Below are 26,362 nucleotides of genomic sequence, written 5' to 3'. Positions count from 1 at the left end.
GAAGCTGCCATGGGACACTCCCGGACATGTGACATCGATTATCCAATCAGAAATGATGTGGAGTCGAAACAAACTCACCCACGACATTTGTCCATAATTTATTTCACAAGATGTGGCCACTAAATTATTACAATATTTTCCAGTAGTTACATGATTAAATGTAAGAAAACAACTTAAAACTGCAAAATTAGAGTGAAGTAGAGTCAAGTAAAAAGCAATCTGAAGCAAAGAAAACAACAGTGGCACCACAGTGTCCAAGTAGTGAGGAAATTACCTCAAAACTCTGAGGTTGGAGGTTTGAATTCAGGTACTCCACACTTATGGGTGGAAGTGAAGGTCAAACCCTACATAAGGAACGATGGATGCATGTGGTAATAAAAAAGGTGGAGGGAAGCAAGGCAGAAAGTAAGTGATTGAGTCAGGAGATGAGGATGAATTAATAAAAAACGGTTCTGAGAAAAGGAAGCCGCGGACGGGACGAGGAAAAATGTCAAGAAGCAAAATCCTATAAGTGTACAAAATGAAAAAGGTGTGTATTTTTTATTAAATAACACAATTTTAAACAAAAAATATGATGATGTGATTTTTGTTCTCTATTCGGACACAAGAGGGTACCAGAGCAGCATTTCTAGAGAACGCATAGAAAGGATACATGTACAGCACAAGCACAAATTCAAGTTTCCTTTATTCTTGCTTTGTAGGCACATGGATACGTTGGAGAAATTACACAAAAAGAGTAGTCCCGTGGGTTCATCGCAAGTCTCGTGATGTGTTTGCCTCGCGCCCCGCAAGAAGACGCGTTTAACTAGGACCTTCAGGCTTTCTAGTCCACCAAAAACTGAAAGAGATAGAGACACAGGTTCCTCCGTCTCCAATCATGATAGTGATGCATGGGAATTCGGCAGCATTCAGTGGCCATCACAACTTTCCTGTGGCGTGGACAAGGAAGAGGTTGAATAAGTGATCAAAACAAAAAACGCATGTCAGTAGGTTCCCACAGTGCATCCTTTCCGACATCCTCCACATGATTTTGCATGCTGAGGATTGCTGGTTTTCCACTAAACTGTCCCGGCGAGGCTCGTGGCAAAATGCAAAAACCATGATGCCTTTAACTCATCACGTTAGCGTGCGCAGACTGCTTCCAAGAGGACACTAAGGGCTGATAATAATAACATTAAACAATATCAGATTTATTAAACCTAAATATTTGGTTTTATAGATTAGGCATGTGCTAAAATAAAGGTAAATGAACCGTAAATACATTTTAGAAGAATCATAAGGGAAATGGAGTTAATACAGTAGATGATTAGAAAATGTAGCAATGAATAGCGCATTTAAAAAGCCGGTGAAGTAGCAGGTTACAAAAAGTCACTTGCACATACCCATGACTTCTCCCATCTTTTTAGAAGCTGCTCATGCTCCCTGAGAGCACTCCTCCATTGGTTCAAATCCCTGGACGGAGCGCTCTCCTCATCTGTCGAACAACCAATAATCTCATCACACCAACCGTGGCTCAAATGGATCGGACACCGCCGTCGGACAAAAGATACCTCCGACGGCGAGGTGGAGGTCAACCTGCGACGCGTCGCTCCCCGCGCCAGCCTTGGCCACGCAGCCGTAACGGGCGTCCCGGAGCAACGGCCCCGTCCGAAGCCGGCTGCTCACTAGTACCATGTTCCCGGCCAGCGGGAGACGGTACTCCGTTACGGTTGTGTCCGCACTGCGCCCGTTTATGAGCCATTCAATATAGATGTCGCTAGGACCTGAGGGACACAAGGGGACTTTTCACGCTGACCCAACAACTACTGGTTACATTTTTAATACACCGTTGCCCTGCACATTTGGGATTTTCGGATTGCGGACTGTTAAGAGTTCAAATTACAAAAATAATATTAATCATAAATAGAAAATCAAATTTGTGCTTCTAATTGTTGTATTTTATCTAAAGCTTGTAACAGATATTTGGCCAACTTGAGTTACTTAGTATATTTCAATTCAAAGAATGTTCAATTAGCTTTCTTTGATCCTTGAATACCATTCTTCTGTAAAATACAAATGTTAAACAAAACAATCAAAACTGACTCAATTTTACAAGCACATTTCTTATATTGTTCTCATGGAAGTGATTCTCAAAACATTCACACTTTGCCATCACAAGCTAGCCTTCTATGGTAGCAGTGCAAATAATACAAAGGTATAGAAAAAGAGAGATTTACTCATATGAAAGTGTGAGTGTTATTGAAATAGGTGTGCGCCGTTGGACTTCAGAGGTCACACTGTATTTTCCAAATAACTCAGGTAACTGACATCATTCCCATGAAAGGCTTGTGTAGAACACCGGGCAAGGTCGTAATCCCTGTGGCACACCACAAGGCTTCGCTCTCCTCAGTAATGTGTTATTCTCACCAAACCAGCAAATTAAAAAAAAGCAAACGAGCCAGCGTTAGTCACATTTGACACCTTTTATTCTGTCTTCCTACCTACTGACCTAATGACAACCTCCATTTATTTACATATCTTTTTCTCATATATACACACAAACATCTTGACAGGTTTGCAGGCACAAAAACGGCCCAGTTGGCATAGTGGGATGCAACACAGTGTGCGTACCATAGAATTAAAAAAAAAAAAAAAAAGCACCTCTGCAGGCATTCACAGACATTCAAAGTCGGAATGTCACCTTCTAACAGTGCTGCCACATTCAAAAGTTGGAGAGCTCAGAGGACAGGCCGCAATGTTAGTCAGGTCATGCAGGTGAAGTCCAGACACAGATGAGGAGCAGGGTTAAAATTTTTTTTTTTTTTTTTTTTTTTTTTAGGCTGGATGGGAGGGCAGGGTTACATCACTCACCCAGGGCCAGACAGAAGAGCAGGAAGGCCTCGTGGGCGTGAAGCCCCCATGCCTGGTCCTTCAGCAGGGGAGGCAACAGCCTTACTTGCACCTCACCAGCCTCCACACGAGGCTTCGTGGAGGAAGAGGAGAAAGTGAAAGTAGAGGAAGGCAAGACAGATGAAGAGGCTGTGAAGGAAGGAAGTGGTGGTGGTGGCAAAAGGAAAGAAAAAAGTTACATTGAGGAACAGGGGACACAAGAGATCTTCAAGAGACAAGATGGATGCTGGAAAAACAGCAATAAATAAAACAAATGTATAAATTCACCTTAAACGCCTTGTTTCGGAAAATCGTGGCCTTAGTTTTTTTTTTTTTTTTTTTTTTTTTTTTTTAAACAAGAGTGGTTTGATTCATCCAATAGATTTCCATTCGATCAACCATCGTCCCCCTCCCAAGAATAAAGCTGGGCTACGACATGCTGAGCAAAACCTTCCCTGAGATTTGTCGAAGTCCATTGGCCCATGACGCAGACAAAACCACAAAACAAAACAAAAATGATGACTTACTCAGCCTGTACAAAGAAAACTGAGTCCAATTTGGAAAACATTCACATAACTTACCAATTTGGTAAACAATGTTTCCAATTTGGAATTCGAGAATTAGCTTTTCTTGCTGGACCTAAGCTAAGACGGAATACACACAGACACACATATCGACGATATTTTTCAACTCTTGTGATCGGTCGGCTCGGTTATTTTATGTCTCTAAAAGATTACCCTGGGTGATTAACGTGTGGTGAGGTGTGTTAAAAGTGATCTTTCCTCCCCGACACTTGTAAATGTTAAACCTGTTCAATATTTACAATCACAAATCATTAAGACACTGACTGTGACATCAAACAGAAGAATAGCCAATTAGCTGTTGGCGGACGCAAACAGTGCAGCTGGTTGTGTTGAGGGTTTGAACTCGTTCGCCACAATAGAAACGAAAGTTGACAACGGCAGTGTTGTTACCAGAAAGGATAACATTCTGCCTTCTTTTTCCTTCTCCCACAATTCTTCTTGGTACATTTTGGCAATAGGGATGCCCAGTGGCACTGTGCTGCCACTCACAGGTCAGTCTTTGTACTACAGCAGTTATTGGGTTCGTTTGAGGTGACTTGGAGGAGATCTTGTGTGTGTGTGTTGAGTGAGCTGTGCTGGTCATCTGGCATATACCACACATATGAGCAATAAGAACATGAATGATCATTTTTTTTCACTTTGGTGTTGAGTCTCTCTCCTTTTCAAAATTAGTTGTAAAAATTCAATAGGTGTGTACAGCGGATTGAAAATGTGAATTTTCAAACATTGAAATATGTCATGGGATTGAATGGGAATAAACCAGGAATTTGCAAAAGTGAAGGTTAGCTCTTGAAGATAGTTTACACAACAAAATCGATTCTCTAATTATCAATAATAATTCAGATAATCGATCAATCATTTAGAGATCCTGTTTTATTTTAAATGATCAAAATTCTCAGACTTTCAGCCTCTCAACGTTAAATTGTCAGATTTCTGTGATCTCCATGAAAGCAGCCTCCATATTGAATCCAAATAAAATGTGTTTCAAGTTGCGATCCGACGAGCCAATGTGATGAACCTACCTACCTATTGTTTTTATTGCTGCTTGTACATGATACCTTTCTCTTAAATGACCCTCAAATTCCTGTTAATTCCCATAAATTCCCTTGATTCACATGGAATGCTTGAAATCTGGAATATTAAAAATAAAAAAAATATCCCTCGTTTAAAATCCAACAGAAACTATCTGGAAATGTTCTGCCCCTTTGCAACTTAGGAGGGCGCAGCAGCTTCCTGAACATAAAAAGCAAAACGATGACAAGTGTGTGGCAAGAGTGCCAAGGTTCCATTTTGTTTCTAGCAATAAGGCTCATCGGCATCGGCAAACTGGATGGACTGGGAGTCACAGTCCACGTCAAAGGGTTTCTGCGGGGGTGGGCTTTCGTCGGCAAAAGTGCGTGAGGGCACGCGCCCGTTGCTGCACTCGGGCTCCGTTTCGTAGCCCGTATCGCGCAGCGCACGCAGGTTCTGACTGCTGTTTTGCGCTGGCCGCTCCTTCGTGGCGATTTTGTCTGACACGACCGGCGTCTCCATGAGGCCCGCTTCGCAGGCGCTATACTCAGGCCGGGCGCCGTCGCTTTTCTTGTGCGTGCCCAACAGGGCAGCCCGCAGGTGCAGGCATGGAGCCGGGAGGTACTGCATATAGCAGTTATAGGCCACTGCAGCCAGGAAGAGCAGGAAGAAGAGCAAGAAGAGAAAGAGGAGGGCCGTGCCGTTGCCGTGCTGCAAGTACTCCGCCTCTGGGGCGTCGCTCTTCGGGGGAACCTGCTGCTCGGGCGGCTGATCGGTGCCGCTGGTTGGGGTTAGTGATGAGCGGGGAGGTGATGTGAGCTGCACGGCGGGGGTGAAACTGGGCGGGGCGAAGGCTGATGTTAGCACTCTGTCAGCCTCAACTTTACCTTCCACGCTGCGCGTGATCTCCTGGCTCTGGCGGGTGGTTGCGGTCTGCGGGACCTCCAGAGTCAAGACGTATCCAGCCAGGAGGCGTGTGAAGTTCTTCCTGATGCCGGCGACGAACTCCACAGACCAGCACTCGTATAGACCCTGGTCCACGGAAGCCACGCTGTAGATGAGCAGGCCGTTCTCTCGAATGAAGTGGAAGGGTGAGGCCTCGGTGAGGAGCGAGCCGTTGGATCGCCACGTCACCTGCGCCATGTTGGAGCGCACCAGGCACGGCAGCTCAGCGGAGCTGCCAGGCTTGACCGAAACACGCTGGTAGTCCTTCAGGGGCACAATGGGAGCTACAAAACGGAAAGCAATATCAATTTACCACACCATAGTCACAAAACTGAAGGTCTGGAGGAGAAAATGAAACATCAAATGTATAAAACAAATAGCACTTTCTGTAATTTATCTAGCATTTGTTGTTAATATTACAACTATTATCCAAGCATTTTCCGCTCAATTGTAGTACTCTTCATAGAAAAATTCGAAGCGTTATTATTTTTGGAACTCTGACTATTTTTTGTGTCAAAAATTGAATGTTACTGTCGCAATGCTACCTTCTCCTGAACAAATTAGTATCAATTAATATGAGATATTATCAATCAAAAATCACTTCTACATAATCCCAAATAATGCATAATTCATTTTTAATGGCACCTTACCTTTAGGACACTTGTCTGCATCACCACTGAGGCTCTGAATTAGCCCCCTGGAGGGAAAAACATTTTTTTTTCTTTCAAAACAATAGCCACAAATGTTGTAATGACAGTGTAAAAATCAGAGAGAAGTGAGCTGTCATCAAAGATGATGTCTTGGCTGAATCACCTGAGCTGCTGACTGGGCGTGTCAGAGATTTTGACGCATCGGGCGGTGTGAGGTTCCCAGGCACAATATGGATCTCGGGCCAGTATGCAGTCATCACAGGACTGATAGCTGCGGCAGAACGCCGTGGGAGACTGAACAACCCCAGAGTCAGAACCGGCGTAGAGGGATTGCGTCTGCGAGGAGGGTCAGAGGATTTTTATACTCAAATGCAGATGGAGAGAAAACCCATTTTTCCCCTGACGTGGAAAAAGGTATCTGTTCCTTGGTGGAAGTGATTAATATACAATACTGACCTCGGAAGACAGCACCAAGTTTTTGATGGGCTCGGAGTTCTTCAGAAGCTGGATTTCCTCAACCATGTGGACCTCTTCTCCGAGGACCACTGACTTGTGTAGGACCCCCTTATCTAAAGTGGTGGAACAGTACGTTTGCCTCACATTCTGCCATGTTCTTTCAGTGGTGGCATGGATGGATGAATACAACAAGAAATGTGTTTGCCATTGACTGAACCAATTTCATGTTTCATTACCCGTTCCGGTAAAAATGACATCAAAGATGCTCCCGTCAAGGGTGCGGACGCGCTCCACGACGACCTGCGTGTAGTTGACGTCTTTGGTGATGAGGCGAGGCCTGTTGCCAATGGGCAGGACGGGGTCCTCCAGCAGGGGGTGGTCCTTGACGAACTGCAGGGTCTTGTCGGGGAGGTGCAGCGAGCTCGTGATGTTCTGCTGCCTCATGTGGCTGTCGATACACTGCCAGAGCACACGGAGCTGTTATTAATATCGGGGGAAACACAGATGCACAGGGCTCCGCTTCCACAAGAAGAAGCACAGAATCAGCTGATGTACAGGATATGAACTTACTGCTCCAGGGCGTGGTGAAGGAGTAACGCCATTGTAGCGAACCCACTTAGTGTGGGACTGCTCCACGGTGGCCTTCTGCATGTACTTGCCCTTGGAGAAGACCTCATCCACGGCGGACATGTTGTAGGCACATACTGCCGACAGACCAACATTTCCCCTTTGGAGACGAGAGGGAGGCCATGATTAAAGAGACATTGCACAAAATACACTGTAACATTTCTTTATTTAGTATTAACACACTTGGACTTGGGAAACGTCTTAAACCGTTGCCTCTATGGTTCTTTCAGGTTTTATGATCAACTCATTCACTTTACATTATTTCCTGCAGCACAGTGAGCTAGTGGTTAGCGTGCCTGTCTCTCAATCGGGAAGCTTCATGGTTTGCATGTTCTCGCCGTGCCCGTGTGGGTTTTCTGTGGGTACTTTGGGTTGCTAGCCTCTACCTCAGGTGACAGAGGCACGACAAAAAATGGATTTTCGGCAACGGAGATGTGAACAAGTATGACTGACCACTGAGAAGTGAAGACCCCGTAGATGACCGTGTCCCTCAAGTTGGCGGCCTTCAGGATGAAGACGTCGTGGACCACGTTAAAGACAAAGTTGAGTTCGGGCATGGAGCACACCAGCTTGGCTTTCAGGAAGGACGTCCACTTCTTCTGCAACGTCCTCTGTCCTCCCTGGTCGCCCTATGTCGAGGATGCCCGATTGAGATGAGAGTTCGGGGAAAAGATAGCGCTACGAAGGCGATGATGAATGATGTACCCACCTTACAAACACGAGCCACCCTCGGAATGAGCAGATTTCCGAAGAACTCGTACTCCACGGACACCTCGGTGAAGAAGTAGTAGATTTTGTCATCCTCGCCGTCCGTAGGGTTCTCCCCTTCCCTGATCACGTCGGCAAAAACAAAACTGGGCTCTGCAGAAAATATGAGGCGAAGTGTTCTCATAGGAATGTCTCAAACATTTGAAATCCGGACATTTATTGACCCAGGTGACCAAATACAACCAAAATGTGAACGTCACACGAGCACAAAACCTCAGTTCAGCAAGAGTCAAAAGGAACATCAACCGTTTAAAATACAGTATGTACATTGGCACCTTGATTTACAAGTTACATTTTAAACTCAATTTAATGGTGAATACAATCTATTTTCGCCATTGAAACGAATTGCGTCACGTCGAGTATAAATAATTCAACTTTAAGGCCACTTTCATTACATTGAGGACTTTAAAGAGAGATGTAAGACAACTGATCATCATTAGACGTTCCACTGTTGTCAGGGCACTCACCGTTGAGCCATGATGTGGAATACTCAGTTCTCAGCAGGTACGGTGATGGAGAGTATCGAGAAATAATGGGCTCACTACCTAAGAAGTTGTAAGCGGTCCCAGAATACAGTTCTCCATCTGATGGACGAAAAAGTGGAAAAAAAGCCTTTTATTTTCTGTGGGATGGTTAGCAATTTCAAAAAGTTCTTTAAAAGGCTCCGTAACTCACCAACCATGATGGTGGTGAAGCTTTGCGAGGGATCAAACGAGCACTTGCCCCTGCCGTCTTCTGCTCGACCCTCTAACGAAAAGTCAGCCAAAGTCTGCAAAAAACAATTTCAAGATGCACCAAAAGGCAATTTTTGGGGGCGTCATGTCTACCACTGTGACCAAACGTGAGGGAAAATTTACCAGATAATCACACTGCGGTTGAAAGGCATGCGTCCCGCACACGTAGAGCCGCTGGTCGTCAGCTACCTGCAGCACCCGGATGTAGTTCAGACAGTCGGTCTGGATGCCAACAGAGAAGAGTGGATTCAAATTCACCCTTGACCAAGCTCGTGATTGAATTTACTTGTATGTCAAACTAGTTTTAACCATTGAAATCAAAGTAAAACGTTAAAAAAAATACACAGTAAAACGTTAAAAATATTGAAAAGAAAGAAAATGGCTTTATGAGGTTTAATTACCGTAGATTAGGATAAAGAAAAAAAACAACAACTGTGTGCATGAAGTCGTCGCGATCAAGCGACGCGTCATATGTGGGCCAATGTGGGTAATTCAAGGCAAACGAACCAGAATTCTCGCTCTCTCACCTCCTTTGATTTTCCTTTGAGAGTGCACATGGCTATGGGGGTCTCGCCAACTTGCCACAGAACCTTGAACAAAGCAGTCCAAATTAAAGCGTGAGTATACAATTTTAAAAAAATATAACATATAGTGTATGTTAAAACTGTCTGGATGGCCTGACACAAGATTATTATAAAAAGGATCTTTGGAAAAACTCATCTTTGCCCCAATTTATGCCTTTTATTTTATTACGATTATAAAACTTAACACACCATGATTTTGCCCTGTACATGCACGCAGCCGCACTAATGATGACAAGTTTCCTTCATACCTTGTGGTTTCGGACAGTCACATTCTTCTTGCTCAGCTCGAAGATGGCCTCTCGGGCGCCCACATAGAGTGCGTCCCGTTCGTCGCTAAGCAGCAGAGTGGAGTAGTTGGAGATGCCCGGCTCGGAGAATTCCATCAGCTCCAACTCTGAGCACAGAACCACCAAATTGATTGCGTTTTGCTTTTCCTTTGGCTTTTTATATTTTACCTCCAGAAAGGGGTGCTTTGACCCTAGAATGGATAAATTCACTTCACATTAATTATTACTTTGCTGGTTTCATGGTAAGTTATCGAAATGGGCAATGTCCCAGCCAAGTCAACTTCAAACATTGCCTGTACAGTTGACTTTTACAATTGCCGCATTTTGACAGTTTAAGTTTAGATGACTTCTTTTGGGAAAGATTTATCCTGAAAGGTCAAAGGTTTATTGCACCGCATTGTTTTTATTCTCCCCTCGCTTGTCAGGGGTCAAGGCCATTTTCGCTCGAGACACATCTAACACAATGCACAGACGGAATAAAAATAGCTTTTCCCTGAGCAGGAGACACAAAAAAAGGGCTGTCTGACACGCTTCTGAGCAATACATCACAATAAGAAAAGATCAAGGATGGATTTTCTTTAGTCAATGCCAGGCCGTCGTTGTGCTCTCACTGCCAACATTGGGTTCTGACAAGATAAACAGTCATTTACAGAGAATTACATGTAGAACCGTCAATTAAAACATGATGTCGGGCAGACACTCGGAAGGGTTCGTATGCTCAGTCTGCATCTGCTTCACACTTCAAGTGGCTTCCATTGTGTCTTTTCTAGGCATTGTGGCTGACAAGGCACAACCGGACTGTGCTTGCTCATGGAAAAAAAACAAAAAGACTCAAGTCGCACGCATATGCACAATCACACGGTCTGGAGAACTTTTTTAGGCTCCCGATGGTGCCGGCATCCTCCCAAAATCTGCTGGTTAGAATCGAAAGCAAGCGTGTACCATGAATCGCAGCTATGCACGAGGTTTGGGGTAGACCGAGGACCTACAAAGGCAATAGGTTTGTGTGTGTTTCAAGTCACCTTGGTGTCTCCAGGAGGTTCGGGGTACAGCATGGGGTCCGTGGGTGGACACCTCCAGGAGCAGTCCCAGGAACACGCTTAGCATGCCATACCCCATGTTGGACTCCGACAACTTCGGAACAGTGAAATTTCCTCTGCGAGAGTGCGACAAATGCGGTCACAATTCAAAATGCATTTCACAATTTGGATGACACGAATAAGAAGGAAGAAGAGCTCCCCACAGGCTTATCTTCTCACGGTCCGTTGACCAAAAATGGGAAGAGAACACAAATCCACTTCCCTCATACTGAAATGTGACATGACTGACTCAATCTCAAGTCACTTGGTGTTGCTTGTCACATGCAGTTCAAAAAATTCAGAACACTGCATCACGCTGAGATACCACTTTTGTAATTTCAAGTGCTGTTACAAGCATCCAAAATGTTAGCATTATCCAAATAAAACTGTAAATGGATGACGAAAAAGAAACGGGCACAATTTTGGGTCCATGTTCCATGACATCTAAAGTAACTTTTTTTTAGTTTTTTTTTATATTGCGGCATTACTATGAGGAAAAGTCAATGTTATAAAAATAGTCGGGATTTTATGAAAATCGTTTTAATTCAAACTACCGTATGCAATGTGAACGTGACAGATATAGAAAGACATTTCCGGAATTTTAGTCCATGTTTAACGCGATGTAATGGTCAATATTTAAGACCTGACCTCGGGGCGGCCAACTGAAATTCTCGGGATGTGTGGGGAAGATTAAGCAGAAATATTAAACCAAATCCCTAAATCTGTTCTCAATCCCGGCTGCATGTAGAAGTCTCCGGGTCAAATTTTACGACAGTCTGACATGGACTGAGGCCAGATTAACAAAAGTTGGAATGACATTATTGCTCAAAGTGATCAAATAACTATAATTTAATTCAAAGTGCTTCCACTTTTTTTATCCAATCATGTGTCGGGAAAGCTGCATAACTTCCGTTTCCCCCCCCCCCCCCCTTTTTTTTTTCCTGAAGCGACATGCTAGCAGCGTTGATTGTTTTCACACTTTTGGTGGCACCCGAGTGTCCACATGACGTCATATCAACAAATAATATTGTGACAAAGACACAAAGGGAAGGTCACACACTTACTCACAAAGAGAGGATAAAGTGATCCGGACGAAAGCGGGTTCTTCTTGTTTTTCCACAACACCCTCAAAAGATACGGGTGAGTCGGCAACACAGAGGTAGAGATAACATGCCATTGGGTGTCTCGTGAGAAGAGGATGCATAGGCTCTAGCTATTACCTGGTTTAAACGTATTTAGTGACAAACTTTCGTTGTACAGATGTGAACATGATCCCCAGCAAAAATGACTTAAAAAATGATTGCAATATGTTGAAATTTTGTTATCAAAAAAGTATATTTTGGGATCTCTTCCCAGGATTTTAAAATGTGTTGAAAAAAATGTTGAAATAGTAACACTTTTTTTTTTAACTTTAGGACATAATTACAAATATTTGCATTTTCAGGCTCCAAAATGCTGTTTCTATACAAAAACAAAGAAGCAAAAAGTGACAGTTTTATCTACTGTCACTTAAAATGGTCTCATTTTTGGTTGTCTTAAAACCATTAAAAGGCGTATTGGACCCCGTAAGTATTTATCTTTAAAAGCCCCTAAATCCCGATAAAAGAAAACATATTAGGGTGTTTTTCTAGATGGTTGTTACATTGGTGTTCTGGTTCGAGTACAACTGACGACAAATAATCTATTGTTCTCTTGTGACCCAAAAGAACCGTTGAGGCTAATTGTAAATATAGGTTAGTCATTACTTTTAATAATTAGGGTGCTGATGGTGGGATTGTACATAAACAATCAATCACTTCTGTTGGGAAAACGGAGTGGATGGGGTGGGGGGCTAATTGATTATTGATTCTGTAGTCAATGAGAACAAACTGGCTAGGGCCGTTTTGACCTCTCAAGCATTGGGATCACCAACCAAACTTTGGAGTTTCAGGCACATACTACGCAAGAGCGGGGTGAAAGGGGTGTTGCTCCAAGTGCACAAGGACCAATTGTTTACTGAAGATGGCCTGCACTCACTCTGCTGCCTGCCAACCCCCCACCTCCATCCCTCTACATCAACAGTCCAGAGTAGCAAACAATGAACAGTGAGGAGAGGACACAGTCACAGTCTTGCCAAACTCAATGCCGCCACAGTTTGGCTTATAGCAGCGGGTTTGCGGATTGCAGAAGCGATCATCTGGTAAAATAGTCCGCCTGGAAAAAAAAAAGGGGGGGGGGCAAGAGTCCGAATCACAACTTTCTAGGTGTCCGTGAACTCTTAGCCAATCCTAACTAGCGCTGTGCATGCGCTCCATTTAGGTCAAGGCTTAACAAAAGCTTAAAAGCCCATTCGAAGGGCTTGGTGGGCTACAGTAGCAGAATGAGCAAAACTGGCAGCCACCCTACGGCCGCTGACAGATTTAGAGGCGCCGCCGTACCGGGCCTGGATATTCAAGATGGTTACCATGCTGGCAGGCCTCTTTGAGCCCTTTGTGTTGCCTTCTCGGCTCCTTGGGCTTCACAAGGAGGCGGACACCTGCTCATGGCCACAGGGTTCTCAGTACCATGCTGGTGACCGAGCACTGATGTTGGCTGGATGCCCACTTGGGGAAGCGAGAATCGTGTAAGGACCATTCACCTATCTGTGTGCACACGAGAACCGTGACTATGCAATTTGTGATTCTGTACATTTCCCAGGAAGACTTTACACATGTAGGCCACGATAAGATCCCAAAAAAATGTCAAGGTTTGGCTCGATTGTAATTGGGGAACATTTATTCATTAGGTAACTCATGTCTGGAAGATTGTGCAGTGGTTCAAACTCTTCTTGGTAGGACAGAGTTACCCCCGGAACAAACAGTTGTTACGTCCCACAATACAAGATGGTGTCTTCAAATGCAATGCAGACAAGACTCTGGGCATCCGGAGAGCAGAGCGGCGAAGGCGGATGCTGCAGAATTGGGACATTCACGAGCTGCCAACCTCTCAGCGCTCACGCTGGCTCATGCATCAACATCAATGCCACAGAGAAGTACTGCCTCTTATTCTTCCTCACGCCAGCAGACTGGTCGATGAAACAAAATAAAACACCCTTACCCATTGGAATTGGTTAGTATTTGAATATATATTTAATATATATTTTTTAAAGATTTTAGTTTTTTTTAAATTCATAAAAATCAACATTATGATATTAAAATACTTAAGCATCATTGGAATTATGAAGAAAACGCGGCATATCATGTTGACAGAGGCCAAAACTTCATACATTTTACATGTAGAGTACCTGACACTGCATTAATTAAAGTAGTTTTAATGGTAAGTCAGTAAAACTCATACATTTAAGACACTTTTTTTTTCATTTTCACTTTAGCCTGTCTTAGTTAATATTCTTTTATGTACTGTACTTTGGCGAAACAGCTGGATTTTCAATTTCAAATCCCCAAATTTTATGAGTAGGATTTACAAGATCAAGCGGTGAATCACATATGGCTTTCCTCCCTTCATCTGACCCCCCGGGGAGGGATCGGTGCAGCACAATCCCAATATTTAGGAGGGCTCCTCGGATTATAGCGGTCTAGCTCCCTAAAATCACCACGTGACAGAAGTAGGGCTTCCACAGGTTCGGCAAGGACTGTGAAGTCAACGTGAATGAGGGCGGTCATGACTTGAAACACAATGCTGAGGAGCGGGTCCGATAAAAGTATTAAATGCACGTTTGGCTATAAATATGTCAAAGGAAGTGATACTGTAAACTAAGGGGTGGGCAGGACAGTAGACCACAGAGGCCAGAAGCCTTAAAACTAATGCCGGCAGCTTTCGGGTTCCCCCGCAGCATGATGAACTGATTCTGTCAGTCCAGCCGAGGCTTTAACAATCTCTGCGTTTAGGCTTAACCAAGCATTACAATTCCAGCTGGCAATCATTCATTCGTATGATGATTGAAACTTCTGTCCCATTCCAGCGTCATGGCTACAGGTGGATAAGTGTGTGGTTTTTGGTCTGCGTGTTTCAAAGGCTGCCTCGTCTTAATTACTTAGGGAAAAATGCAATTTCAAGATCTAAATGTCCCAGTGTGACCTCCGGTGGTTGGCCAGCCTCTGAGAGATGACACAGCAGTCTGGATGCATTATCCACTGAAACCTCACCAGATGACAGATGGATGGTTGGATGATTAGATACAGTCGTATATGCCTTATAGCTTGTAAAATATGCCTTAACTGTCAGACAAATTTTGAACTGACATGTCATCTGACTAAACCTCATTTCAACCACGATAAAAGGGCTAACCATCGATACCCACTGTAAAAAAATGACACAATACTTCGTGGGTTTTTTTTCCACTTTCAACTTTTGACGGTAGCTTCTCACGCCAGCTGTGGATCAAAAGGAAGGTGAATTTTCATGAGATTAAAAGTGCTTTTATCTTATTTATTTGACAGTGGTTAACTTCTGCTAAACCCTTGACGTTACCGAAAAAGATTGCCAGACTCGGCTTTGGTTTGTTTGACCAGCATCACAGAACAGATTGTGTTTCAACGCTGGAGGAACATTTATTCAAGCCACGCCTTTCCACAAATGATCACGAGAACACAAGGCAACCAAAAACAAACTACTCCTGGTTTTACTAAAAAGTGTGGCTGAATGATCAATGACTGATCTAAATAGGATAAGAGCTTGTGTGAAGGAAACAGGATACAGAGGATGTAAAATGGAAGCCCTCCTATGTAATGAGTAGCTGTGGTACCACGGCGGAGCGAATGTCAACTTAAAGTGGCCACAGAAAAGGCAAATGAGGGTTCAGGTCCTACAAAGGGTATATTTAGTATGCCGATGGCGAGCTTTTTAAAAAAAAAACAAAAAAACACGCCCGTTCTTTTAGTCACGTGGCCGAGGGGGATCTGAAAAACTTAAGAGGAGAGTGAACATATGGGCACGTGATGTGCGTGGCGAGGATTTCCATGTGACGTTGCCTCCCATTTTCCGCACAGAAGGTTCCTTTGTGGTCATTAAACTATTTAAAAGGAAAAGCTGGAGTTTTGATTAGCATCTGCAAAGCGGGTTTGCAAGCTAGCAGAGATGCTAACGTTAGCTCAAACAGCAGAAACAGATGGACTCCGAAGTATAACGTGAGTCACGGAAGATCCAAGTTCAAGTCCAGCAGCTATTTATCATGAAAACAAAGTTAAAGCAGCTCCTGAAACACTTGGGAACAGCAGACACATTTATTTCTGGTCTTTTTTGAGTCTGCTGACTGGCCCATGGTTATTCTTCTCTCTGTGCCAATCTGATTATTGGATAAAGTGTTGCAAAAACAAGGAAAAAGCAAAACACGCAGAGTTCCTTTGTTGCTTTGATCCAGGCTGAAATAAGGTCTGGTGAGGCGCAGTTGACGGCTGGAGTGGTATGCACTAAGGGTGTAAAGCTTCATCCACTACCTTCAAGTATCGATTCACAGTTTCTTCCTGAGATACAACAATATTGATTTGTGCTTATAACAAATCAAGTAAATACACCGATGCTGGGTGTGACTGTGGTAAACAATGAAAGGAGGAAATACAACCATGTCACAAGCAAACAGCCATTCACAGACAAGCCATTCATTCGACACAGTTTTCCTTGAGGCCACTATAATGGCAGCCAGGCCTCTGGGGCACATTACGCTAGCGTATTTTGGGGAGCGGTGAAAGCCCTGTTGTAAAGCCTTGCGGTCTCAAGTGTGTGACTAGTAGTCCGAGATCTGTGGTCGTTTTGTTTTCTCAGCAGTCCAGGGCAGGTGATTTTACCCGCTGTGGGGCAGGGGCCATTTTTGTTTTCATAAAGTACTCCAAGTGTAATACTAAATCTTGACTGATCAAACAAGTGTTTGATTCAGTATGTGGGGGTTAATGGTTTGGGGACAACCCCTCTGGCACTCTGTTATGGGGATTGCACGGAGGACTGCAACAATGGCTCGCAAACCTGTGTTTTTATTTTGGAAAATAACAATCGACACTTTTTCTGCCTTATGGACAAAAAAATGTAATTTGTTTGTGCATTTTCTAAATAAAATAAAACATATTATAAACAATTATGTTTGAGGAAAATCCTGCTCAACTGTTTTAATATGGCTGGGGAATGAGAACAAAGGCAAAATATTACGAGAATATTGTAGTCTCAATTGGAATACTGCAAATAAAGTCATAACTTTAAGATGTGTCGTTCTAAAATTCTAAAAAGTTGTAAAAATTTTACAACAAATAAGAGGGGTCACTTATGAGAATAAAGTTGTAACGGGAGACTGGATTCATTGGCTTATATTTAAATCACTCTCACCGGCCATTTACGCCCATGTTGTAGCGCAATGAATCCGTCAAATCAACTCTCCCACCAGTCATTTAAAAGCGGAGCAAAATATCTCTTCACATGATCCTGCATCTCATCCGCTGTGCTTCGAGTTGGCACGCATTCCCCTGCCTCTTCGTTCTCTCAACAGTCTTTAGTGGCCAGCAATTTCACGGTGGTAAATTCTGTCCCAGCGTGGACAACTACTTCCCTTTGGAGTTGTGTGTGAAAACTCACGGCATCACCCACAAAGGCTGCCACAGTACCGGGAGGGTGTCCTCCTGAATTTGGCAAGCCAACAGTTTAAGCCGAAACAAAAACACAAAACAAAAACAAACAAAAAAAATCCTCACGGAGCACAATGGGGACAAACACAAAGACAAGCAAGACAAAGGGATGTCGATCGTTTGGGAAGCAATTGGGGGATTCCGAGCACAAAAAAAAGTAAGGTAAGGAGCAGTGAATTAGGGAGAGGAACCAAAAAGTAATAATGGCCGGGTCTTCTCTCAGAGAAGCCTTTGGCAATTGGTTGAAAGACAGGTAACGGTGACAGAGCAAAGTATGATGTGAAGTTCACAAAAGCAGGCAGCTGTGTGCAAAATCATCAGCTTGTTTCAAAGAGGAATTGAGGGTCAGACAACAACCAATCAAAAAGCACCAGAGGAAAAAGCGGAATAACATCAAAAGGGCCAGATGTGGTCATGCAAAAGGGAGTAAAAACAAGAAAGGAGCGCAAAGCCCCAAGGTGATTCCAGGGGCAAGGGAGGAGTAAAGGGTCGTCCGGCGGGGAATGGTCAGGCAAGCATGCATTATTCGTGTTGGAGCAAGCACACGAGCAGCTCGGTCGCGGTCTGCACAGCGCACACACACATTTAAAATTTAAAAAAAAACAACAACACAACACTGGGATTGAGGAGTAACTTTTCTGACCTGTGGCTCCTTACAAGATGCGGCGCTCTTCCTCTGAGGAGAGTTATAAAATCCTCAAGCTAGGTGGAGGGGGCGAGAAGAGAGACAATCAGACGGGACAGTTATGAAGAATTGAGTGTCATCAGCCTGGTTCACTGAGCCAGAAAAAAAACTGAATGTCTTTTCTTTGCACGAGTACAGTACACCAGCTTTTATTCCCAGACCAACAACGGGTTACATATTTGCCCTTTTCACTGTACTGTGTGCGGCGCTGGCTCCATTTCCAGGGGTGTATCATTAAGCCCAGAATAAGAAAAACATTGGTAGGCAAACACACAAAGAAAAGTGAATTTAGGTCAAAGGAAAACAACAATTGTGCAGCTTTTATGATGTGTACACAAGAATCAAACTATATTATGGCAAACGAAACTAGACTTCAACATATAAACATATAAAGATACATTAACATGAGATTAGGGTCAGCTAGCTCACAAGAGCTAGCTCCCACGCAGCCCTACAGTGCGCACTCCAGATTTCAATCCATTGTTGATGCCCACACAAAGGAACCAAACACGGATGCAAAGGGAGCACAAACAAACCATACAAGTCCCTGCCTCCTGCCCTCCTCTGACAGCTTCGATTGAGACGAGTGCGATGATGACACTTGTGGGAGATTGATGAGCTGCGGGTCAAAGGCCTACAGCCCCTTGGACGTGGTTAGGAAGCACTCAAGACTGTTGGCCGCTCAGCTCCAACAAAACCCGGTGACAGCTGATGCAGAGGTTTTTTCCTGCGTGATTCGGAGGACGCCGCGCCTTCATACGTCTATCGCGGCCTGAGCGTGAGCCCTTTGGTGACACCAAGGGCACCGGGAGGAAGTTAAAGGGGAAGACTTGAATGGGGACTCTTCAGACTCAAAACTAATTTATCAAATAGTTCCCAATGAAGAAACTCAGTGAATAGGAAACGCAATGACAGATGACGGACCAGGGTCACACCAGTTTGACACCCAACTTTCCACAAGAAAAAAGACGCTGAATTAAAATCATTGAGGGCTTTTTCCAACACAAAAGCTCACATTTCCAGGCAAAACTTGGTCGCGACTTTGGGTGGAGATCCATCGGACTACATTGTCTGAAACAAAGACAATGGTAAGCAGAATTGCAGTAGGTTTTGTTGGATGCATAGATGAACATTAGCTTTTGATAGGTGGCACATATTCCAGTGCTAGGTTTCGTCTCTTGCAACGTGCGCACTGCTTGCGCCGCATGTACAGATCCGCTAGACTGTTTGAGAAAACCACACGAACTGGCGAGTGTAATTTGGCAGCTTGGTGATGAAGTGCTGCCAACAAAAGTGAAAAATACATTACATGCTTTTACCATCTTGACTCTCCTAGCCCATTTGCCATAGGACCAAAAGCTGTACTTGGACATGGTCCATTAATAGAGTGTCGTGATGAACAGTGGCTCATTTGCACGAGACAGGACAACTTGCTCTCAGGAGGCCCGATTGCAGCAAGGCTATAAAACAAAATGTCAAAAGTAAGTATGGGTGCAGAGTCACGGTACTAAACTGGCCCCGGGGCTGAATTATTAAAACCTGGAGCATTGACAAGCTCCAAGCCCGATTGCAGCAAGGCTACAAAACAAAATGTCAAAAGTAAGTATGGGTAGAGTCGCGGCACTAAACTGTCCCCAGGGCTGAATTATTCAAGCCTGGAGCATTGACAAGCTCCACCCTTTACTCTTATGTCAAGTGACTTGAAAAAAATTAATCAAATTAATTCTCCATTTATTTGGGTTGTATGAATGCCGTGTTGTATCTTGAACCTTTAACGAATTGTGAGGGAAAAAACAAAACAAAAACATTTTCACGCTAGTGGATATGTGAAGACCGCACAAAATGCAAGTGTTCAAAACAAGCAAATATGAGTAAGGTCAACTCTGTTTGGAAAGTTGGACAGGGGGTCTGGAGTCAGGCCAATTAGTATCTGGGAATACCAAATGGAATGCTGGTGTCCAAGAGGAATGTGGATTTCCCACACTAAGCAAATGTTAGATTCAAGGAAATAAGGGGACATTTGTTCATGTGTTTTGTGTGAACTGGAGAGCAACTAAGAAGCATCATCTTGTCTCTTTTGTACGGATGTTAAGTAGTCGCATGTTGAAGAGGGGGGCTTTATTCCCTACAGGCGGTGGGGCACATCCTCCAACTTTTACCCTCACATCCTTTTGGAGTAACATTTATCATTCTTCGCTATTGAACCTTCATATTCGTATGACAACACCGACTAGCAGCGGGCGCACAAATAAAAAAGGACCACCCCTCCCCCCTCCATTTCAGCCCTTCTGGTTGCTCAGTTACCTTTCATCAGAGACGCACAGCTTGTCAACACCATCATCGCTTTCTCCTAAACTTTCAAGTCGTTTGTGGCACTTTGCTGCATGTTCTTCCCCCAAGCAGGGGAGAAACTCCACAAAGCATGAGTTGAGATATGAAATCCTCAGATGTGCCAACCACTAGACCACCGTGCCTGTCACATTGTGAGAAACGGGTTGCCTTGTGCGCTTTTCACGCCACCTCATGGCAGGAGTGGCCTTGTTTGCGAAGATCTCTTTCAGCTGACCGGCTTCTGGTGGTTATTCCGCTTATTATGAGCACTGATGGCAGATTGTTTTTGCTTACCGCACCCGAATTCTCCAACCCCACGTGGGGGAGATGGAGTGAAAGTTGACAAAAGAACGAAAAACAATGAAAAGAAGGCCACGGTGATGTAATCCCAAGCTAAATAACGTCTTGTGACAAAAAATCATCCAACGTGCAAAAGTCAAACAAATTTGGGGGGGTTAAAACAGTGTTTACTCACCTTCACCCCAACAACCATACACACACACACACACACACACACACGAAACCATCACGACTTACTCCTCTTGTGTAATGAACTCCGTCACCCCATGTAACCCTCTGTTCGTGCACTGAAACACTCCAAAAAACAAAACAAAAAAAAAAAAAAACACTTCCCATAGTGTGAGTGGAGTGTTATTGCTTGAGCCACAGCAGCAACACTGCTGGATGTCAACCGTATAAAACAGGCGAGACAGAGTACAGCCAGACACTGGCGTGACGAGCACACGCCACTTACTTATCGGTCATGGCGTCGACTAGCGTGTGGTGGTTCATTCAAACGTCTTCTCACTTTCCCCCTTGCACAGTTAAAACGGTTGGAGGATGAGGGCTGTGGACTCTCAAAACGCCAATCTGTCCAAAAGAGAAAAAAAAAAAAAAGCAGAAAAGAAAGTTAGTTGAGAGCAAGAATTGCCTTACAGTGCTTGAAATTCCTTCCACTGTGATTAGTCATACACACAAAATGACAATCAGGCCGTGAGACGGTTCCAAACTTAGCAGACGCTTCAGTGGCTCACAATTGCCCCGATGAGGCCTGCTCTCCCAGAGACGAGTTCTGTGGGATACTGTTACCGTGGAGACTGAGGCAGCCCCTCACTCAGCGAGCCAGCTAGCTAAACAGAGAGAAGTAATCCTCGAGGTAGGGAGCAAACAGTATCATTGCGATCAAAGAACACAAGTGAATGCTGATTAAATAAAATATGGCGTAACAACGTCACAAAGATTGTTGTCGGTATTGTTCAATAGCAATTCAACATTTTACAGGAAAGTAGCGCATAAAACAGTAACAATTGTTTGTAGTTTCTGGAATTTCCCCCAAAAAGGACATGTACATCTAACGTCTTCCTACGATGATCCAATTTTCAATACTTGGTGTATTTACTGTAAGTAAAATAACGGCAAGCGGATTTTCTCTCTTTGCTCATCTTCAAACCAAAGTGGACAGGTAAAAGGAAGTACTCGTATAAAGCAATGTCGTGCTGGCCGATGGAGGTACAGAACTCGTTATGAAAACCCTTATCATTCGTTGTTCAGCTAAACATTAAAAACAGCATGCAGGAGAAGACAAAGAATCTCACAGTCGTGTTACAAATCATCATTAAGGCGGCTTTATGACGTTATCGTAATTTTAAAGTGATGCATCCTGGAATTGACGGAAAAATCAGGCAGTAGCTCTTCATCTCATCTGCCTTTAAGGGATTACAATGGCCACATTGGTTTCCCATATTAATACACTATTATGGTTTAGCACACTGAAATAACACAGACTGTGACCCGCCAAAGTGGGATTTAGGTCCCCGTAAGCAGATAAGTGTTTGCATACCAAATTTTGAAGCAGTAGGCACTAAAAAATGAGATTGTTGATAAAACATGTCTAAAAAAAATCATTCTTTTAAATGGACAGTAAGTACATAATCCAACACAGATTACCCAAACCAAAAAGAGTTTTTAGGAGTGCCAGTTTCCGCCAGTGTTGCCCAGGTGGAAAAAGTATTTTGATCCGAGTGTAGAGCAGAAGTGCTTCCGTAACAAACAAAGAAAACAATCTGTAAATTTATTGTTCACACTTGCGTGAGTGGATGAAAATTTGACAAACCATTTACAGGCATTCTGGAGCCCTATAATGACTCAAGACCAACAAAAGCTGAGCAAAGCGAAGAGAAATTAACCTCCATTCCTTCAATGGCTCAACTCCAACAGCAATAGTATGTTCAATATGACACTATCTTGGAAACGGGAGTTCAGAACATTCTGAGTTCTTCCCATTCCTTCGAAAAATATATATCGCCAAACTGATTAAGTCTTCCATAAAGGAAATGTATTCAATTGCTCATCCCTGGTTCACATGGCTCACTGTGGTGCAGCTAGCATCTTGGCTAATCAATCTGCAGTGACTCCAACGGGATTGGTAAGATTTTTGAAAATGTCATGTTAAAAAAATGGCAAAAAATAACAAAAATTATGGTGAGTTTTAAAGGAAATAACTATCTCGATACTCCAATCTTACCACATCGAGTCACCTATTAGTCACCTACGAGGGAATTTTCCTCCCAGTCAACCAAAAGTCCCAGTGATACCTACAAAGTGCAATCCCCCACAATACTGAATTATTTACTTCACAGTGATGGTGGTGGGGCGGGGCGGGGGGGGGGGGGGGGGCTAGTCTCCACAGCACAAAATGTGATGTCTGTAGCAGTCATGCCGTGACAGGAGTCTTACCATGACGAGTGCGGGGGAAGATCCTGCAGGTTGGGAGATTTTTCTTCTCGGTTTTGTGAGTGCATGACAGACAAACGGAAACACGCCGATTTTGATCATCCAAAGATGACTGTCATCTCACCCACACCGCTCTCAGTTGTCGACCGTGTACAAAAGGGCAGGGAGGGGCAGCCCTCATCTGCTACTGTGCAGGAGTGGTCTCGTCTCTGGAAAACCTCAATGCACCTAGTCTCCTCGAGGAGGAGGAAGCAAGTGAGAGACGGGGGGGAGGGGCCATGTGGGAGTGTGTCTATTGTGACGGGGGTCGCTTTCTTCGCTCCTTTGAGCGCTCAGATGAGTGCGCAGTTCTGGGGTAATCGCTAAACACTTTAGTTGGGGAACTAGCAGTGCCAATGGGGAACGTGTGTCGACGTGTCTGCCATTTTGGAGGTGGCGGCACTACAGCGCAAGATGCAAGAAGTGCTCTGTCGCCGTGTTTCTTCTGAGTTATTGTCATATAGAGCCAGTTGAATAGAAGTACGGTGAAGTGTTGCCTCGTAGGGGGTGCGGCAACACCTCAAACAATTGCAAAGGGAGAAAAGTTGACGACCGACTTCGTTTTTACAGGTTTCTTCCTTGGCAGAAGACAGCGGGAAGCCTCGTTTAAGGGATCACAAAGTCAAGACGGACAGCTTGGTTGTCAGATGTAGACAAAAAAAAATAAAACTGCCTCAGAACGTTTGAGATTTCTCATTGCCTCACCCTTTGAAGTCAAAGTGTCTTTTTGATGTCATCCTCCAACCCCACTAAATTAAGAACAAGTGGGATTGAAATGTTTTCTGTTTCTCTCACCAGCTCCTGTTCATACCGGAAGTCGTGCCCACAAGTCCAGCAAAGGCCCAGGGACCTTGAATAGGGCGCATACTAACTGTTTTCAATGCTATCAGAGTTTATCAGTAAACCATTCGAGGGAAAAGATTAAAATCTGCCACCTCTAAAAGTCAATGTTGCCATGCAAGCAGACGGTAGAAAAGACTAAGATAGGAGGAGAAACACATCAACAACAAACAGAATGTACTGTATGTGGGCTGCCTTCCCGCTGCCATTGCCTTCCAGCTCTGTGCCCTCGGCAACACTAAACGCTGGGAACCTTTGAAACACACACACACACACACACACACACAAACAGCCAAGTTTGCTGTCAGTGGCAATGCATCAGGAGCTTTGCGCTGCACTCAGCTATGTCCTCAGCGAGGCCTGGGAATCTTTAGCCTCTGATAGCACTCCCAAAGCACGAGCCTGAGAAAAACAACTGCTTTGGGACGGACACTGGAGCATGTTTTGCGGTAAAAACTAGGATTTAATGTTCTTTCTCAGACCAAGACCAGTGCAAGTATTCAATTTTGAGTACTTAACGATACCAAGTACCAATGGCAGTGGTATTTTTTTCTACCTAAAATTTCAAATAACACAATTACAGATGCAAGATGGACACCATTCCCGCACAAAGTTCATGTCCGGAACAACTCTTTTTCAGCCCGCTGACCAAATCCCCATTTCCCGACCACTTCAAATTGATTAAGAGTGGAAAACAAGGAGCCTCTCAGAGAAGGTAAAGTTATCGCTAACAAGAGAGAGGGTAGCGTGTCATTTAATTTAGCTCATGCGGATCTGCAGGTTCAAGTGAATATGTAAAAAAACAAAACAAACAAGAGATGGTCTGTGATGAATACGTTTTACCAGAAATCAGTTTAACATAAATCTGTCTTGAAAAAGACTTACGCAGGTCAACAGGAACAGAAACTATGATACACAATTTTTACAAAATGTTTTTGTTGTGCAATCTCATAGTATGCTGGAAACAAAAGCGAACTGTTATGAGAATGGGGAAATCAGTGTCTAAAGAACAAATATAAGCAATATGCCAATCGTGTCTACCGGCATTTCATAACCTTTCAATAAGAACTCACAACACACAAACACAACCTCTAACCCGAGGCAAAGTCAGCGCAAGCAAAAGAACTGCCTCAACTGCCAGCTGTTTAATGATTTGTCTGCTGGTGAAAGCGCACGCAGCAATATCCTGTGAGGGCTAGCTTGCAATATGCAACCCCCTACCACGATGATTCCAACTGGCCTGGGTGTCACATGACGTCCATCATTTCGACAAGGCCCGAGTCACCGCCCCGTGCCAGACGTGCCTCAGGCAAAGACAAATAAACTTAATGGCGTGGAAGAATTATGCAACAAGGAAAGGGACATCGTGGACTGACTGAAATTGTAGTCCAGAGGATGCATTGCTCCCGCCAGACAGGCTTGAGGGAAAATGGTGGGGCCTAATTAAGTGGGCTTAAACAATACACGCCCAGGCCCCCACACCATTCCCTTCCCCTTCATAGTCCACACAGCTGCAAACACATACAGGTGAAACAATTAGAACCTCAAACTGACTAGCCACAGCTACGCAGCACTCAAAACAGTACAGGAAACTCCCACAAACCTACGCAGCTTTTCAAGTAATAGTATATTTTGGTTTCTAATGTTCTACAGTGAGGAGGTCTTTGGAAAGTAATTGACATTGGGGGCTATTGTTACGGTTAATAGATCAGCCTTAAATTTATGCATGTCAAGGGCAGAAACCTCCCAATGACCTTTGGGTGCCAGAATGTCTTTCATGGGACGTGATTAAAAAAAAAAGTCTGAAAAATCTGCTGCTCATATTATGCTAGTTTCTTAATGATGCATTCACATCATGTGAATTTTGACACTTTGTTTTTTAATTGTAATTATAACATTTAAGAAATGTTTTTTACAGTAGAAAAAAAGACAATCAAAAATAAGACAAATCACTCCTCGTAAGAAATTTGTGTATCTCCAGCTAGCACCCCCAACATTTTATTTGATATTCTGAAACATATAAAGAAAAAAGGAAAACAATTCCAAGCTCCTTATAATTGGTCAAGCTTCCCTCCAGCCCCGCGAAAGAAAACGGTACCTTAGGACCGCGGACCATATGTTCCTCACCGTACCCGCCAGGCTTTTGAACCGTTTGAACTCTTACTTTTAAACTTTTAACTATCCAGACTCCGCACTTATGACTTGGAAACGATAAAGAAACTCCGAAAGAAGGCGCTATCTCGGGAAAAGTGATAACAGGAACGCCTAAAATAGTTTTCATCTCCGTAGGGGAGCAACAAGTGCAAACGAGTGCACGACAACCGGAGACTGCAGCACTAAGCAGCGGCTAGCGAGTGAGCTAGCAAAAAACAAAAAACAAAAATGTAAGTAATGTAAATTTCAATGAACTTTTAACTCACCAAGAACGCTTGTTTTCCCACTCTTTTCTTCGTTCTCCCGGTGAGGGAAAGAAGAAGCGGTGTGCCAAAGTTCGCTGAGTCTGTTGTGTCTATTACCCGATCCGCATGGTGGTCGAAGCCAGACTGGTTGAAAA

General features: G+C 43.8%; 1 protein-coding gene across 6 annotated transcripts; it reads right to left on the bottom strand.

Moving 5' to 3' along the window:
* Window positions 1-74: 74 nt before the first annotated feature.
* Window positions 75-26,362, bottom strand: sema4d (sema domain, immunoglobulin domain (Ig), transmembrane domain (TM) and short cytoplasmic domain, (semaphorin) 4D). Of its 6 annotated transcripts, XM_086134480.1 has the most exons (20): window positions 26,229-26,362; window positions 20,951-21,066; window positions 10,537-10,670; window positions 9,476-9,621; window positions 9,171-9,233; window positions 8,767-8,865; window positions 8,585-8,678; window positions 8,377-8,493; window positions 7,851-8,002; window positions 7,595-7,770; window positions 7,085-7,241; window positions 6,751-6,973; window positions 6,515-6,627; window positions 6,222-6,394; window positions 6,059-6,105; window positions 5,351-5,692; window positions 2,851-3,018; window positions 1,551-1,763; window positions 1,383-1,474; window positions 75-929 (listed from the first exon to the last, which is right to left on the bottom strand). In XM_086134480.1, the coding sequence occupies exons 2-20, from the start codon at window positions 20,986-20,988 to the stop codon at window positions 909-911; spliced, it is 2,568 nt and encodes an 855-aa protein (XP_085990606.1). In that variant the 5' UTR covers window positions 20,989-21,066; window positions 26,229-26,362; the 3' UTR covers window positions 75-908. The 6 variants fall into 6 exon arrangements, with proteins under 6 accessions (XP_085990606.1, XP_085990607.1, XP_085990604.1 ...); XM_086134481.1 differs by lacking the exons at window positions 1,383-1,474; window positions 1,551-1,763; XM_086134478.1 differs by lacking the exons at window positions 75-929; window positions 1,383-1,474; window positions 1,551-1,763 and adding exons at window positions 13,037-13,214; window positions 17,824-17,882 and having other exon boundaries at window positions 2,873-5,692; window positions 10,537-12,786.

This window comes from Hippocampus guttulatus, chromosome 17 (assembly GCF_054856545.1).
Source record: "Hippocampus guttulatus isolate MCC_2025c chromosome 17, RoL_Hgut_1.0, whole genome shotgun sequence".
In the NCBI taxonomy this organism is placed as follows: domain Eukaryota; kingdom Metazoa; phylum Chordata; class Actinopteri; order Syngnathiformes; family Syngnathidae; genus Hippocampus; species Hippocampus guttulatus.
The sequence above is the reverse complement of the archived record's forward strand: the minus strand, read 5'-3'. Positions and strand labels throughout refer to the sequence as shown.